Genomic DNA, 18355 nt, shown 5'->3' with positions numbered 1-18355 from the left:
TTCTCAGAGTCAGTCAGGCCAGGGATGCATTGCTCAATCAGAGGAAATTGGGTAGCATGTCAGGCAGTCAATGTGACGTGCTGTGTGACTTGAGTAGGGTGGTGTCCCTGTCAATAATTCAATTGATGCACTAATGCATTAATGTTCAATACTTCTTTCAGTTTTTTTTCTATGTTTGTTTTATTCCAAATACAGCATCCTATAGTTTTTCCCTCTTCATTGATAAATACTGAACTTGTGTCTGTCAGCACCATGGACAGAGGCTGTGGTTCCATCTTTAGGAGGGATCCTGTAGTGGACCCCTGCAGCACCACGGACAGCGGCCACTTTCTACAACCATTAATTTACTCATTTAACAGTCAGTTTTATTCAAACCGATGCATACATAGTGTGTCTGGTAAGTTTTAGGACATCATTATGTCACAACCTCATTACATCTCAAACATAACATCACTAACAGGCAGTGTTGGGGGAAGTTACTCAAAACAGTAATATATTAGTTATTACTTATTATTGTTCAGTACGAGTAGTGTGTTTAAGTTACATTATTACTTTCTGTACAAAGTAATATTATTACTTATTATATTACTTTGACCTACTTTTAATAGTAGGGAGTTTGACTTCGTAAAACAATTTGCAAGAACATTTTTGACACAGTACAGATGCAAAATAGTGTTTATTTAAAGAACGTTTATTTCCAACAATATAAATATAAAAAAGTCTTACACATTCAAAAATAATAATATATTTGTGTAAATAAATTATACTATGTTAAACACCTCTTGGCCTAAACAAATTTCCTAAACAAAATGTTTTTTTCTTGTGGTTGAATCTATTGAACAAGGTTCGGGGATCAGAAATAATGAACAGAAGAAATAAAATGACATATAAAAATATTTTAATCATACTTGATGATGAGTAACGAAGGCACTTTCTATTCCTCACTAGGCCTACCAAAGAAACGGTTGTACCTCATCAACAGAAGCTTTTCAAAACGTTTGTCTGTCAACCAGTTTCTTCTGGGGTGAGGCACAATATTGCCCAGACTAAAAAGTCTCTCAAGTGAATCTTTGTCCAAACCTGTTCAGGTTCAGGCTAGGGAATTGACTCATCTGCTAGGAGGAAGAATATCGGATAAATACGTTTTTAAATACAGTTTATTCCTGTAATCTTGAGCATGTACATGTCGTTTTTTATATTGTATATTATGGCTTTATATGGCTTTATTTTATTTCTATTCAAATTTTGTACATACCTAACCCCTTAATATTAGTTGGACTTTGTACCTTTAGTATAAGTATACCTATATAAGATCAATTAAAAAAAGAAAAAAGAAAACGAAATTCCCCCGAGGCAAGTAGGGTGAAGTGCCTTGCCCAAGGACACAACGGCAACCTTCTGATTACAGTAATAGCCTGATTCCCTAATCACTCAGCCATCTGACCCCCATATAAGGCTAATAAGTAGATAACTCTAAACTTTCATGAACAAAATAAAATATTATGTTTTTGTCTAAATACAACAGCAAATATATCAACCTAATCACCGTTGAGTTTTAATCGCATATGATCCAAACTTTTTAATACTTCCCAGATAGCAAGACGACATTGAATTCATATTGATTTTCCATCTAAATCATTTGAATGGTTGAGATGAACATTCGAAAAACATTGATTTATAGTTGTCCTGATTATAATTGAGTAAGCATCGATTTGTTTTGACCGGGTAACAACAACGATGTAAAAAAAGTCTTTGATTTATAGTTGACCGGGAAATTAAAAGGGATTGAATTATAGTCTATTTTTAATTTGTTGTTTGACAATACTGTCGCTAGGAGGCGCTGATAACAACACAATGATGCATGTGCATTAGAGACATAGAAGAGTCTACGACGGTGTATGTCATGTACACGCTTAAATTCAGTTACTCTGAGTAAAATAATTTGTTACTAAGTCATTACGTGTGTACATTTGCATTTATGCATTAAGCAGACGCTTTTATCCAAAGCCACTTCCAAGAGAGAGCTTTACAAAAGAGCATAGGTCACTGATCATAACAACGAGATAGCCCCAAACATTGCGAGCAGCCAAAACATGAAGCATACATTGTGAAAAACCAAATAAGTGCCAAAGGGAGGAATACAAGTCTGCTTTACAGACATCAAAAGTATGGTTTGGACTCTGTTACAACAAACAGTTTAACTTATATTTAAAAAAAAAAAGGTTCATAGCCTGTTCTCCTATTCTAAAATGGCCGCCAGGCAGTTACAAGACACAGGGCTCTCAAGTTTTGAAGACAGGCAAGATTGACAGGGGGTCAAAATTATTATTATTTTTTTACCTGACATCTTTGAAAGGCAGCAATGATTAATGCATCCATGGCCAGGATATAATGTTAAAATATGACATGATTTTAAAAGTGACCTATAACATCGACTATGCAAAACACTTAAATGTATTTAGTGCAAATCAAATTATTAAGCCTATTTGGAAAAATATGATTATAATGTGACAATATGTCAGTCATCGTGTGATAACGAAAATATGACTAGGCCTAGACTCAGGGGCAATTCTAGGGTCAGACCTTTAGGGGTGCTCAGCCCCCAATGACATGTGACATGAATACAGTGCCTTGCAAAAGTACTAAACCCCCTTGATAATACATTTAGTCATTTAGCAGACGCTCTTATCCAGAGCGATAACAATAACAGGCATTCAAACAGGTCAGGGGTGAAAAAGGTTGAGGCGAACCCCCGACCTTCTAGGGGGGTCAGGGGGCATTCTCCCCCAAATTTATAACATTTTAAAGTTAAACGCATGAATCTGGTGCACTTTGAGAGCCTTTAAGAGGCTAGATCTATGTAGAATCTGTGCTCTTGTAAACAATGTCATGTTCTTTTAACCATAAAGAAATTTTTTGTATAGCATTGGTTCCAGAGCTAGTTGTAAAGTTGGGAAGCACGGGTAAAATGCTGTGTTGGCCACGGCGGTTACCGTAGGTTACCCATTTTGGTTTCAAAATCCCTAATTACACTGGATAACAATTAATACATGTATCAATTATTATGCAAAATATTGAATGAATGAAAAAACTAAGGATGTCCCTTTCTTCATGAACTACCAGCATCAAGTGATAATAAACAATAATATATATTTTTAAATCATTATTATTTTTAGGGGTGCTGATTTTAGACCCCTAAAAAGGGTCTAAAATCGCCACTGCCAAGACTACTTGTTCTGAGCAGGGGTTGTCAGTGAACAGGCTGTAAAACTTTTGGTTAAGTTACAGACACCCATGAAAAACTAATGCTAATTATCTGGGAAACATTTTCTAAGTTGTCATTGTTTGTGTCAATCAAGTTGTGAATTAGTTTTAACATTAAAACAGGAGATCATGACTTACTCTGTGCTAAAAGTTGATGCTCGAGCTCCAGTGGTTTGCTCTGTGGGTGAACGAAACTTTCGGAAAACGGTGTAGCAGAACCACGTGAACAATTCCAGGATATGCTTTTTTTCCATTGGTTGTTGCGTTAAATCTTACACAGATACATTAGTGCTATTTTCTGATTAGCTATTGTGTAGACCCTTTCTTTTTTTTTGATTGGGTGATAAGTGGCAGCTAGGCTCGATTAAGAACTCCAGGGGAGTCGCGCTTGATTCCTACCGGTTCCATAGTGAGAGAGGCGCGGCCAGATACATTTCGGTTGGGTGCTGCGGCATATTAAATATATTATAAATAGTTTTTCCGCGCGCGTGAGAAATACAATGTGTGGCGGGAGTGCGTGACAAAAGACCGAAATGAGTTACTGTCACGGTCAATGCGTGACACTTGAGAGCCCTGAAGACAGTAAACAAAGAAGATGCAAGACACCCAATGCAACTGCCACGAGACACTTGCGTACCACTTGCATACCACTATCAACAGAACAGTAACTATCATGTGCCAGTGGAGGCGACGTCACGTACCACTGGCAACAGTACAGTAGCCTACAATTTGGGTTCTAACTGCTACTGTTTAGACGTCTGTCCGAGTCTCCGTGTGTGTTGGGTCTGCTGCATAAGTGCAGGTTACATTGTGCTGCACCTGCCGGACGATTTAGTGATCAATTTTCCGTCTCGCACCAGGCGGTGCATTTCAGTTGAGGGACGTTCGGCTTGGGCGCTGTCCTCTCTTCGGCGGTTGTGTCAGGAGTACCCCGGAGTATAAATTGGCCTCGGCCATAATATACCTGGGGTATAATCTAGCCAAGGCCAATTGAACCCCAGGTACAGTCCGGACTGGGGGTATATTATGGCCTGTTACACAGGGAAAGAATGACTACATAACGGTTCAAGTGGTCTCGGCTTCACCGCTCAAAGTGTTGGGTCGTTGGTTGATGTGCAGATTTTCTACATGTGAGGTTTGTCCCTAGCTGGGGTCAAGAGGTTGCGCAGTGGGCCCCTGGCAAGACACATATAGATGGAAGGTGGAAGGTGGTCTTGGAAGGTGCTCTGTTCGACCTCTGGAGAGAGCAGGATGCAGAGAATAGTCTACACACTGAGTTATGACTGTATCACCTGTGTGCCATTTCCCATGTGTATCATTCGTGGAATTTGTGCTGGTTAAGGGCATGTGTTGTGGTTAGTATATTTGTATTGTCCGGCCATACATAAGGGCCATCTGAAAGACATGTTCTTCACTCATGCTGACCACTCGGGAGGCGGGAGCAGGGGCGCCGTATGGGGGGGGGGGGAAGTTAGGACAATTCCTAACTGTACGCTTGAAGCATTTCCCCTTGGAGGGCAGGGTGCACAGGTCCAGGGTTGAAAAAATAGAAAAACAGAAAAACAATATATATTTTGATGTATGCGGCCCGAAATTCCTGCCGGTGCCCCAGGGCGGGAGTGACGGGAATTCCCGCCTTGCCTTCGTTGCACGGAAATCGGAACGGGGTACGTTCAGGAACGGAACACAAAACGCAGAACAAACCAGACAGACAGGGAAAACAAGTTCAAGGGGATGGTGTTGTGACAGCATCCCAGACAGGTTTTAAAACAAAATCTTCTAAAATGTCTTTGTCAATGAAAGCGATTGCTTCCAATGTGTTTATAATGAGGGGCAAGTCTTTTAATCCAGACTTTAGCTCATCTGATACTTTGAGAAGACCAGTGGAATATTTAGGGGCACAATATTCCTTGAGATAACAGCTAAGCCTGAAGGAAGGGAAACAGTTCCGGTACAAATCAAGTATTCCTCATGCTTTCTATGTTACTATTCCTCAGGCTTTCTAAACCTTGTGTACCGTGTGCACTCTGCCCTCCAACCCTGGACCTGTGCACCCTGCCCTCCAAGGGGAAATGCTTCAAGCGTACAGTACATAGTGTGACTAGAAAGCCCTGTCATTGTTTCGTGTGAACCTGTCCGATTAGCTGATCAGATAACTTGTTTCTGGAAATGAGATTATTTCATACAATAAGAATGCAGGAGTTGTGTGATGTGCACTTAGCACAGAAACTTGCTAGATGAGTGTAGTTGCGTTCTATTATTGTTGCTTGCTTTCCTACAGGTACACTTTTGCACTTTTGAGGTTCACGTTGTTTAATTGTAACTTCTTTAATGACATGCCCTTATGTTTCTTCCCATAGGCACTTATTTGCTTTTCACAATGTATGCTTCATGTTTTGGCTACCCACAATGTTTTTGGGGCTATCTCGTTGTTTATGGTCATTGACCTTTGCACTTTTGTAAAGCTCTTTCTTGGAAGTCGCTTTGGATAAAAGTGTCTGCTAAATGAATAAATGTAAATGTAATCACTCACACAGCTAATCACACGACCTGATTGGGTGAACCTTTGTGTTGCTAGCTATGAAGCAGGCATGATGGAATTTGGAACACACCCACAGTGTGATTACCGGTATACATGTTCCAGTAAATGTAGCATTCTCTTGGCATGAAAACTTGCTTATCCAGTGTTTGCAATGATGGTGGCTTTATATTTGAGGAATTATGTACACCTAATTCTAGACATAGAACATGCCTACTTGTGCTGGCAGCAGGCAGGTGCAGAATAGAATAAAAAGGCCCATTTGAGGCTTTCATCAGTGTGTTCACTTTGACTGAGGAGAAGAGAGCAGTGGGATCAGATCTACGTTCTAGTGCATGTAAGTACTAACATCTACCTGGGCACTTCATTGTGATTATATATTCGCATTTTCTTGACTTTATTGGCAACACCAATTAATTCAATAAAAATGGACATCAATTTCCAAATGTATGTTTGATACACAGTATTCATTAACTTTGTATCAAATGTATGTTTGATACACAGTATTCATTAAAGTATGATACGCAGTATTCATTAAAGTATGATACGCAGTATTTACATTTAGTCATTTTTTGTAGTCAATTGTATTGACTACAGTATGATACACAGTATCGATTACAGTATGATACACAGTATTGATTACAGTTTTATACACAGTATTGATTACAGTATGATACACAGTATTGATTTTTTGAATGGGAATAACTAATATAGAATACTTGATACATTTTCCCACACCTCCATTGTTTTACTTATTAACATATTACATTGTTAATTAGAGTTAAAGGACATCAATTTCCAAATGTTATATCCATATTTTCGATACTTTTTTTGTGCTGTTTCTGGTGTAGCTGTATTCTAAAATTTAAAACGAAACCGCAAATTCTCCCCTATGCTATCATATATATTTATATAAATATGGGGTCAGATGGCTGAGCTGTTTAGGGAGTCGGGCTATGAATCAGAAGATTGTTGTTTCGATTCCCGGCCGTGCCAAATGACGTTGTGTCCTTGGGCAAGGCACTTCACCCTACTTGCCTCGGGGGGAATGTACAGAACCTTCTACAAATAATAGCTATGTTTTCGGGAACGAGATGCACATTTTCACACCCTTCATGTAGTGCAAATGTACAAATGTAGTGGGATGAGTGAGAGCGATGACAATGGTGCGCCTTGATAGCAAGCAAACAAACTAACCTATAGCAAGCAAACAAACTAACCTGAGCTTGTGTTGCTCATCTGTGAATGTAAATGTTTTTAAGGTTTTTTGTCTGACGAGAATGAAGCCTCGCATGATGATGATGTCAGAGGGTCTGTTGTTACTCCTGATCATGCAAGCTCTTCATCATGCTTCAGGTAGGACGTGAACATGTTGTTTCTGGCAATGCAAATCTGCTGACGAGTCTAATAAGGAAATGTAAATCATGGACAGTTTATCTCACATATATGATTGTAGTTTAATAAAATACAATAAGACACAATAATTCCAATTTACGTAATTTGTTTATTTACTTCATTTTTTCTCAGTATTAATTGTTTACAGTTTTTAACACTGTAACAGCTGCTTTACTTGTGTTGTTGGTTTACCTTTATTCCCAGTTGGTCAATCCACCACCCCTCCTTTCAGCACCACCACCTCTAGACCAACAACCACCACCACCCTTCCCTCCACCACTCCCCCTCCTGTGGTGTTCCTGTGTGGGGGCACACCTTGCCCAGCAGGCCAGGACTGTGTCAGTGTCAACGGTTCTCTTCGCTGTGCTGACCCCTGTAGCCAGTACTCAGTTCTGGACGATGCCTGGCGTTCAACGGACTTCAGAAACGATGGTAACCTGCACTGTGACCGGGATATCAGTTGGCAGGGATGGTATCGCTTGTTCCTGGGGGGGAACAGTACCCAGATGCCAGAGACGTGTGTGGAAGAGAACATGTGTGGGACCCACGCCGCTTTGTGGATCACCACCCCTCACCCCCTGCTGAGAGACGGCGTGGTGGAACGGGGAACCTGTGGGAAATGGTCCTGGGGCGCCGGCAACGGCAACTGCTGTGCATTTAGGTCAAACCCCATCCATGTCAAAGCCTGTCCTGGCAACTACTACGTCTACAAGTTTGTCCAACCAGTTGGTTGTTACTTGGCTTATTGTGCAGGTATGTAACCATTGTGGACTGCATGTAATTACTTTGTCTGAAATTGGGAATGCTATCTTATCATTCGTTATCATCATTATCAAGTCATAGTCTCAAACGTTTGTCCAAAATTGTTGTAGTTATTAACATGTTATTACACATTAGAAATAACGAGAATTTATACGATTCAACAATTTAAAAGTTGTCATTCATTTAGCTTATTTTCTCAGTATTTTTTTTTTTTTTTTTTTTTACAGTTTTCAAACAGCTGTTTTAAACCCGTTGTGTTGTTTACCTCTCTTCCCAGTTGGTTGGGGGAACTCCACCACCACCACCACCACCCCTCCTTTCACCACCACCACCTCTATACCAACAACCACCACCACCCCTTCTACTACCACCACCCCTCCTACTACCACCACCACCTCTAGACCAACAACCACCACCACCCCTCCTACTACCACCACCCCTCCTTTCACCACCACCACCTCTAGACCAACAACCACCACCACCTCTAGACCAACAACCACCACCACCCCTCCTACTACCACCACCCCTCCTTTCACCACCACCACCTCTAGACCAACAACCACCACCACCCCTCCTTCCACCACCACCACCCTTCCCTCCACCACTCCCCCTCCTGTGGTGTTCCTGTGTGGGGGCACACCTTGCCCAGCAGGCCAGGACTGTGTCAGTGTCAACGGTTCTCTTCGCTGTGCTGACCCATGTAGCCAGTACTCAGTTCTGGACGATGCCTGGCGTTCAACGGACTTCAGAAACGATGGTAACCTGCACTGTGACCAGCATATCAGTTGGCAGGGATGGTATCGCTTGTTCCTGGGGGGGAACAGTACCCAGATGCCAGAGACGTGTGTGGAAGAGAACATGTGTGGGACCCACGCCGCTTTGTGGATCACCACCCCTCACCCCCTGCTGAGAGACGGCGTGGTGGAACGGGGAACCTGTGGGAAATGGTCCTGGGGCGCCGGCAACGGCAACTGCTGTGCATTTAGGTCAAACCCCATCCATGTCAAAGCCTGTCCTGGCAACTACTACGTCTACAAGTTTGTCCAACCAGTTGGTTGTTACTTGGCTTATTGTGCAGGTATGTAACCATTGTGGACTGCATGTAATTACTTTGTCTGAAATTGGGAATGCTATCTTATCATTCGTTATCATCATTATCAAGTCATAGTCTCAAACGTTTGTCCAAAATTGTTGTAGTTATTAACATGTTATTACACATTAGAAATAACGAGAATTTATACGATTCAACAATTTAAAAGTTGTCATTCATTTAGCTTATTTTCTCAGTATTTTTTTTTTTTTTTTTTTTTTACAGTTTTCAAACAGCTGTTTTAAACCCGTTGTGTTGTTTACCTCTCTTCCCAGTTGGTTGGGGGAACTCCACCACCACCACCACCACCCCTCCTTTCACCACCACCACCTCTATACCAACAACCACCACCACCCCTCCTACTACCACCACCCCTCCTTTCACCACCACCACCTCTAGACCAACAACCACCACCACCCCTACTTCCACCACCACCACCCTTCCCTCCACCACTCCCCCTCCTGTGGTGTTCCTGTGTGGGGGCACACCTTGCCCAGCAGGCCAGGACTGTGTCAGTGTCAACGGTTCTCTTCGCTGTGCTGACCCATGTAGCCAGTACTCAGTTCTGGACGATGCCTGGCGTTCAACGGACTTCAGAAACGATGGTAACCTGCACTGTGACCAGCATATCAGTTGGCAGGGATGGTATCGCTTGTTCCTGGGGGGGAACAGTACCCAGATGCCAGAGACGTGTGTGGAAGAGAACATGTGTGGGACCCACGCCGCTTTGTGGATCACCACCCCTCACCCCCTGCTGAGAGACGGCGTGGTGGAACGGGGAACCTGTGGGAAATGGTCCTGGGGCGCCGGCAACGGCAACTGCTGTGCATTTAGGTCAAACCCCATCCATGTCAAAGCCTGTCCTGGCAACTACTACGTCTACAAGTTTGTCCAACCAGTTGGTTGTTACTTGGCTTATTGTGCAGGTATGTAACCATTGTGGACTGCATGTAATTACTTTGTCTGAAATTGGGAATGCTATCTTATCATTCATTATCATCATTATCAAGTCATAGTCTCAAACGTTTGTCCAAAATTGTTGTAGTTATTAACATGTTATTACACATTAGAAATAACGAGAATTTATACGATTCAACAATTTAAAAGTTGTCATTCATTTAGCTTATTTTCTCAGTATTTTTTTTTTTTTTTTTTTTTACAGTTTTCAAACAGCTGTTTTAAACCCGTTGTGTTGTTTACCTCTCTTCCCAGTTGGTTGGGGGAACTCCACCACCACCACCACCACCCCTCCTTTCACCACCACCACCTCTATACCAACAACCACCACCACCCCTTCTACTACCACCACCCCTCCTACTACCACCACCACCTCTAGACCAACAACCACCACCACCCCTCCTACTACCACCACCCCTCCTTTCACCACCACCACCTCTAGACCAACAACCACCACCACCCCTCCTTCCACCACCACCACCCTTCCCTCCACCACTCCCCCTCCTGTGGTGTTCCTGTGTGGGGGCACACCTTGCCCAGCAGGCCAGGACTGTGTCAGTGTCAACGGTTCTCTTCGCTGTGCTGACCCATGTAGCCAGTACTCAGTTCTGGACGATGCCTGGCGTTCAACGGACTTCAGAAACGATGGTAACCTGCACTGTGACCAGCAGATCAGTTGGCAGGGATGGTATCGCTTGTTCCTGGGGGGGAACAGTACCCAGATGCCAGACACGTGTGTGGAAAAGTACATGTGCGGGACCCACGCCCCTTTGTGGCTCACTGCTCCTCACCCCCTGCTAGCAGACAGGGTGGTGGAACGCGGTGTGTGTGGGCACTGGGTGGACGACTGCTGTTACTTTAGGTCAAACCCGATCCATGTCAAAGCCTGTCCTGGAAACTACTACGTGTACAAGTTCGTCAACCCAAATTTTTGTCATGCGACTTATTGTGCAGGTTTGAAACCATTTTGTACTACACGTAATGGAATGTTTTTTAGTCATAGTTGATGGTCATTCATTGATATACACTCAATCAGTATACACATACCATTCGGTCGCTAGGGACTAGCCCCTCATATCTACTGGTCATCATTCTCTCAGTATTTATTTAGAATAACACTCAGCTGTTTTATAACGGTCGTGTTGTTTACTCTTCTTCCACAGAGAGTCGAGGGATCTCCACCACCACCACCCCTCCTACTACCACCACCCCTTCTACCACCACCCCCTCAGCAGCAGAAGGGGAGTTACGTCTGGCTGGGGGGAACACTTCCTGCTCCGGCAGAGTGGAGATCTACCACCAGGACCAGTGGGGGACGGTGTGTGATGACTTTTGGGACGTGCAGGATGCCCAGGTGGTGTGTAGTCAGCTGGGCTGTGGCCGCGCTCTGTCTGCTCCGATGTCTGCCAGCTTCGGCCAGGGCAGCGGGCCCATCTGGCTGGACGATGTCAGGTGTTCGGGGTCAGAGTCCTCCCTGGCAGAGTGTAGCCACCTGCCCTTCGGCTCACACAACTGTGTACACGGTGAAGATGCCGGGGTCATCTGTGAAGGTGAGTGTGAGAGGCTTGGCAATGCACACGAGACAGTCTGGCAGAGGGTGACGCAGAAGACTGGGTTATAGAGGTGGGCAGTCAGACTTCTTAGTAATGACACACAGCTGTAACAACAAGAAGGAGCAGAATACAGGCGACATCTAGTGGAGAAACACGACACTACGACACACAAACACAGAATAGTGAACGACTGAATCAGGACAGGGGTTTGTGCTTATGGAAAGATGTTTCATTATTTGTGTATCAACTTAGCCAGGTTGGCATAGTTACAAATGTGCCCAAACACAGAAATTAAGAAGAGCTCATTTTGTAAATTTTCATTCAATCTTTCATAAATGTGTCAGCATACAATTGCTCTGGCAAGTCTTCCTCAACTTTAAATGTATTCACATTCGCTCTATTAAAACTGTTTACACTGTTGCTCGCAAACAGGAAATGAACACATGTAAACTATAACGATGTGATCTTCATGCAACTTTCTCTGGGCTGCCATCTGTACTTTGTAGCTGTCGATCCTCTGAGATTGGTGAACGGTTACCCTGACAACCCTGCCTGCTCCGGCAGAGTGGAGATCTACCACCAGGACCAGTGGGGGACGGTGTGTGATGACTACTGGGACGTGCAGGATGCCCAGGTGGTGTGTAGTCAGCTGGGCTGTGGCCGCGCCCTGTCTGCTCCGATGTCTGCCAGCTTCGGCCAGGGCAGCGGGCCCATCTGGCTGGACGATGTCAGGTGTTCGGGTTCAGAGTCCTCCCTGGCGAACTGCAGCCACCTGCCCTTCGGCTCACACAACTGTGTACACGGTGAAGATGCCGGGGTCATCTGTGAGGGTGAGTGTTAAACGATCCATGTTTCAATTGCAGGGCTGTTAAATGCAGGGCCGGTCCTTCCTATAGGCGACGTAGGCAGCCGCCTAGGGCGGCATGAAGAGGGGGGCGGCAATTTCCCAAGTGCATCCATGAATTAACCATCCCGCACTACCAGCAGGGGGAACCAACCGCGCGGGGGGGGGGGGGGGGGGGGGGACACATTCCCCAGTCCTGTTCTAGAACACATTCCCCGGTCCTGTTCTAGAACACATTCCCCAGTCCTGTTCCAGAACACATTCCCTGGTCCTGTTCCAGAACACATTCCCCAGTCCTGTTCCAGAACACATTCCCCAGTCCTGTTCCAGAACACATTCCCCAGTCCTGTTCTAGAACACATTCCCCAGTCCTGTTCTAGAACATGCTCCCATGTGCCACCTGGTGGTTGTGTGGTCAACTTGCAATACATTCAAATGTAGACTTATAGTGTCAATATATCAAGTTAATCACAGGTGTTTGGTATTCGATCAGGCAGATGCTACATCACAGACCCAACAGCCATGATATTTTAGGACGGGTTACCATATCAACAGTGCTAGAAGCTAGGCTCAGATGGTCAAGTGTAAGGGTCCCCTTGCCTACAGTACTTGTCTCCACTTGACCCCTACTAAGCCAGTGCTTACTCTTTCTTTCAAATCTGTCTTTGATACAGTATCGATTACATTATGATACACAGGATTGATTACAGTTTGATACACAGTATTGATTACAGTATGATACACAGTATTGATTACTGTATGACATGAGTAACTAATATAGAATACATGATCCCACACCTCCATTTTTTACTTATTAACATATTAATTTGTTAATTAGAGTTGTCATTCACTTTTCAGTATTTTTTTATTGTTTACAGTTTTCAAACAGCTGCTTTAGCCCAGTCGTGTTGTTTACCTCTCTTATCAGTTGGTCGCGGAAACTCCACCACCACAACCACCCCTCCTTCCACCACCACCACCCTTACCTCCACCACTTCCCCTCCTGTGGTGTTCCTGTGTGGGGGCACACCTTGCCCAGCAGGCCAGGACTGTGTCAGTGTCAACGGTTCTCTTCGCTGTGCTGACCCCTGTAGCCAGTACTCAGTTCTGGACGATGCCTGGCGTTCAACGGACTTCAGAAACGATGGTAACCTGCACTGTGACCAGCATATCAGTTGGCAGGGATGGTATCGCTTGTTCCTGGGGGGGAACAGTACCCAGATGCCAGAGACGTGTGTGGAAGAGAACATGTGTGGGACCCACGCCGCTTTGTGGATCACCACCCCTCACCCCCTGCTGAGAGACGGCGTGGTGGAACGGGGAACCTGTGGGAAATGGTCCTGGGGCGCCGGCAACGGCAACTGCTGTGCATTTAGGTCAAACCCCATCCATGTCAAAGCCTGTCCTGGCAACTACTACGTCTACAAGTTTGTCCAACCAAATAATTGTTACTTGGCTTATTGTGCAGGTATGTAACCATTGTTGACTGCTTGTTACCAGTCATAGTCATAATTAGTTATAATTGCATGACCTTGGTGAATTCTTGATTCTGATTGACTTGGATGGGTGTGCATTATTCTTCAACAACCAAGAGCCTGTTTACACATCACAGTTCAATTATTACTGGCGTCCACATGGATTATTAGTAAACGCGATAATTCATTAACATGTAGATACAATTCCATTCTCCACTGAAAATAAAATATCCACTTTATCTTGTCCTACAGCTGGTTAGCTAATCAGAATTTCATCCAAAAGAAAACCATTTGAAAAAATAGCTAATTCTAACTACGCTGGCAAGATTTTTCCTTATCTGGCAGTGTCGGATGTAAATCATCTTAAAATGTTTTTTTTTTTATATTCAAAACTAGCTAGCATAATTTGTTTACTGGAAATGTGTTTTAGCAAGGAAGTTACACAAGTTTGTTCATGGCTAGGTACCTGGTCACTGTAGAAGTTGACTTTCCAGTCAAGACTTTGGGTTGCGATGGGCTAGCATAACTTTATGCTACTATGGTCTACTAGCACCTCGTATCTATAGGTCGTCTTGCAAGTTCCTTTACAAATACCCTACGTGTTAACTATTGGAAGGCAAAGCTTGCTTTCCAAGTATTATGAACATCATTTTTATCATGCCTCCAGGTAACAAGTAAACACACTAGTTAACTAAAACGCTACATCAGTTCCTATTTATTTGTGGAATTTGATAAAAAATCTAAAATATAAGTAAATGGCAATGGCACATATTTTTTGTCTTTGGCAAGTGGTCATGGTATAAGCAAGATGATACACTCTCAAGTGTGTTGTTGAAAAATAGTGTAGACTACTTTGTGAAGGCAAACTCCACTACTAGTCAAATTTATCCCTTAGCCTACTGTGTGTACATAAATTATGTTTCATTGGTAGTTATCGTCCCATTTACTTTTACTAAATTAATTCATTAATATGTTAATTGAAATATTAGTATATATTATACTATATTAGAGTTGACGTTCACTCTCTCTGTATTTGTTTAATGTTTACAGTTTTCAAACAGCTGCTTTAGCCCAGTCGTGTTGTTTACCTCTCTTCTCAGTTGGTCGCGGAAACTCCACCACCACAACCACCCCTCCTTCCACCACAACCACCCCTCCTTCCACCACCATCACCCTTACCTCCACCACTCCCCCTCCTGTGGTGTTCCTGTGTGGGGGCACACCTTGCCCAGCAGGCCAGGACTGTGTCAGTGTCAATGGTTCTCTTCGCTGTGCTGACCCCTGTAGCCAGTACTCAGTTCTGGACGATGCCTGGCGTTCAACGGACTTCAGAAACGATGGTAACCTGCACTGTGACCAGCATATCAGTTGGCAGGGATGGTATCGCTTGTTCCTGGGGGGGAACAGTACCCAGATGCCAGAGACGTGTGTGGAAGAGAACATGTGTGGGACCCACGCCGCTTTGTGGATCACCACCCCTCACCCCCTGCTGAGAGACGGCGTGGTGGAACGGGGAACCTGTGGGAAATGGTCCTGGGGCGCCGGCAACGGCAACTGCTGTGCATTTAGGTCAAACCCCATCCATGTCAAAGCCTGTCCTGGCAACTACTACGTCTACAAGTTTGTCCAACCAGTTGGTTGTTACTTGGCTTATTGTGCAGGTATGTAACCATTTTGGACTGCATGTAATTACTTTGTCTGAAATTGGGAATGCTATCTTATCATTCATTATCATCATTATCAAGTCATAGTCTCAAACATTTATCCAAAATTGTTGTAGTTATTAACATGTTATTACACATTAGAAATAACGAGAATTTATACGATTCAACAATTTAAAAGTTGTCATTCATTTAGCTTATTCTCTCAGTATTTCGTTTTTTTGTTTTTTTTACAGTTTTCAAACAGCTGTTTTAAACCCGTTGTGTTGTTTACCTCTCTTCCCAGTTGGTTGGGGGAACTCCACCACCACCACCACCCTTCCTCCAACCACTACTGCCACCTCCAGACCAACAACCACAACCATCACCAGTAAGTGTAAAGACTGCACAAGTCAAAATAACCTGGAGAGAATTAAGTGTTTTTATTTTCAACTAGACAAAAGTAACACAGTACACATCAATTGGGACATGAACTTTGACATGTAAGCAGGAAAAATCATATTTGTGTACCGTATGTCTAGATAGTATCTATTAAAGGAGAGGATTAAAAAAAAAAATTTGGGAGGGATTTTAATAAGATTTAAAATTTTAATCTTCTTTCACCTCTCTCTCTGTCTTTCTTTCTCTCATTCCCTCTTTTTTTTCAAAAGTCATCCCAGAGCTGGTGTGTGGTAGGAGCTTCCTTGATGTGGGTCTCCTCAAGTCTCAGCTAGCGGCCAAACGTCTGGACTCCTCCTCTGCTCACATGGCCGACCCCCGCTGCTCCTCCCAGGAGATTAACGGGACGGTGTGGTTCCAGGTGGAGCGCAGGGAGGGCAGCTGTGGAACCACTCTGACGGTGAGGACACGGTTACTCTACCAGTCTGTCCATCTTTGTCAGTTTTTCCATATTACTGCCTGCCTGCCTGTCTCTAAACACCTGTTGTCTTCCTCCTTCTCTCTCCAGACCAACGGCAGCCACGCCATCTACTCCAACAGTCTGTTTGTGTACCCGTTCAGTGAGAACTTGGTTCAACCCCTGAGGATCCCTTTCTCCTGCTCCTATCCTCTGGAGACAGTGGCTAGCCTGGATGTGGCCATCAAACCATACCTGGAGTAGGTGGACCCTCACAAACTCAAACATTGACACACTTAGTTTCCAATTTAAACTTGTTGGTTTTGACTTTGTTGTTTACTTGTCCCATATCTTGACAGACTTGAAGGTGCGGTGAGAGATGAGGGTGCCAAGGCCAGGACCTCCATGTCTCTGTTCCGTGATGCCAACTACACAGCTCCTTACCCAGCAGGCCGTGTCACTCTGCCCCTGGGCTCTGCTCTGCATGTGGGTGTGTCTGTTGAAGAGACGGACGCTGGCATCTTTGTGGTCGTTTTGGAGGACTGCTACACCACCCACTCCCCTGATCCTGATGACCTCCTGAAATACTTCCTCATCCAGCACAGGTATGTGAGCCTGGAGAGAGGAAAAGAATGTGTGTGTGTGTGTGTTTGTCTAACCCCCCTGTTCCACCAGGTGTTCTACCGACCGTCACCAGGTGACCGTGGACGAGAATGGCTTGTCCCTCCAGGCTCGCTTCTCTGCGCTGCTGTTCCTGTTCCAGGGGGACTACAGGGACGTCTACCTGCACTGCAGCCTCAACCTGTGTGACCAGAGAAACTCCTCCTGCTCTCCTGTGAGTCCTCCCACCCTCCTTCCTGGTCTCTCTGGTCTCTGACTCTCTGGTCTCTCTGGTCTCTCTGACTCTCTGGTGTCTCTCCACAGATGTGTTCCAGAAGGTTTGTCCGCTCTATCGACGAACTTGTGCCCCTCCAACCTGTCTCAGTCGGACCAATCACCTGTGAGTATAAACCACAGCCATGATGACTCCTGATGTTGTCATAGTAACGGTCTCCCTGGTAACACTGTGTTTGTCCCTGACCTCTGACCTCCAGGGAGCCAGAGTCTGGAGTAAGCTGATGAAGTCACACCTCCCTCAGAACGGCTTCATGACCATCCCTATGGCAACCAGCTCAGGCTCTCTCCTGTCTCTCTCCTGGCTCTCCTTTGAAATGTTTTAACCCTGGAAATGATGACAGAACACCCTGCATATAAATAACTATAAGCTTTAAATTGTGGGTTACTGTTTCTGAAGGTTTGCATTCTATAATTATAAATTGCATACTAGGGAATAGTGGGAACATTGGTAAATAAGTATAGCCTACTAAATAAACATACTACTTTTCCTTTAACTTAATCACTTATCTGGAACAAAATCAGGGATTTATGTGTAATATTCAAGGCTTGATGAAGTCTGACTCAAATAAAGAAGTAAAAATTGCCATCATCAGATTTATTCGCTGCAAACCTCAATCACAGACCTCAACCACAGTTTTTTAGTAAAGGTTATTATTAGCAATCAACAGAGATGAAAATAAAACACAAGCAGCAACTAATACTGTTTTTATGTTATGCCAGTATAAATATTCAAGTCGGTTCAAACAAGAATGTTTTTCTTCCTAGTTCAAAACTGTAGATCTCAATGTTTACACTAGATGGCAGTCTTTAAGCAATGTACCGTAGTAAACAGTGCCTGCTTTGGCCAAGTCATCGGGCCTATCTCGCAGCACAATGTCTTTTCATCTTTAACAGCCATCATGATGATGTAGATCTGGGATGTGAGGATTTGTGTGGAAATCAGATTTGAGTCATCCATCCACCATGGTACAGCTCTGCATACAATGAAATTAGGAGCGCTACTCCAGTTGGTGCATCATACAAAGAAACAGCATACAAACAAAAACAAAAGGTTGAATAATAAATCTTGAACACACAACATTG

At 44.0% G+C, this 18355-nt stretch overlaps 1 protein-coding gene across 1 annotated transcript; it reads left to right on the top strand.

Moving 5' to 3' along the window:
• Window positions 1–6029: 6029 nt before the first annotated feature.
• LOC134008797 (uncharacterized) lies at window positions 6030–17856 on the top strand. The gene is made up of 17 exons (XM_062448327.1): window positions 6030–6140; window positions 7066–7159; window positions 7403–7951; window positions 8238–9038; window positions 9326–9976; window positions 10263–10961; window positions 11171–11557; window positions 12067–12390; window positions 13333–13872; window positions 14980–15540; window positions 15827–15910; window positions 16191–16378; window positions 16487–16635; window positions 16735–16980; window positions 17051–17210; window positions 17300–17375; window positions 17470–17856. Exons 2-17 carry the CDS (start codon window positions 7084–7086, stop codon window positions 17487–17489), a joined length of 5511 nt encoding a protein of 1836 aa, XP_062304311.1. The 5' UTR covers window positions 6030–6140; window positions 7066–7083; the 3' UTR covers window positions 17490–17856.
• Window positions 17857–18355: the final 499 nt, after the last annotated feature.

Source organism: Osmerus eperlanus, chromosome 22 (genome assembly GCF_963692335.1).
Source record: "Osmerus eperlanus chromosome 22, fOsmEpe2.1, whole genome shotgun sequence".
Lineage (NCBI taxonomy): Eukaryota > Metazoa > Chordata > Actinopteri > Osmeriformes > Osmeridae > Osmerus > Osmerus eperlanus.
The sequence above is the reverse complement of the archived record's forward strand: the minus strand, read 5'-3'. Positions and strand labels throughout refer to the sequence as shown.

Excerpts from the sequence above, each read along its gene's own strand:
- LOC134008797 (XM_062448327.1), top strand. The coding sequence starts at position 7,084 with ATGAAGCCTCGCATGATGATGATGTCAGAGGGTCTGTTGTTACTCCTG. Across the intron at positions 7,952-8,237 it reads TTACTTGGCTTATTGTGCAG|TTGGTTGGGGGAACTCCACC; the intron begins GTATGTAACCAT and ends CTCTCTTCCCAG. Across the intron at positions 16,981-17,050 it reads TACTTCCTCATCCAGCACAG|GTGTTCTACCGACCGTCACC; the intron begins GTATGTGAGCCT and ends CTGTTCCACCAG.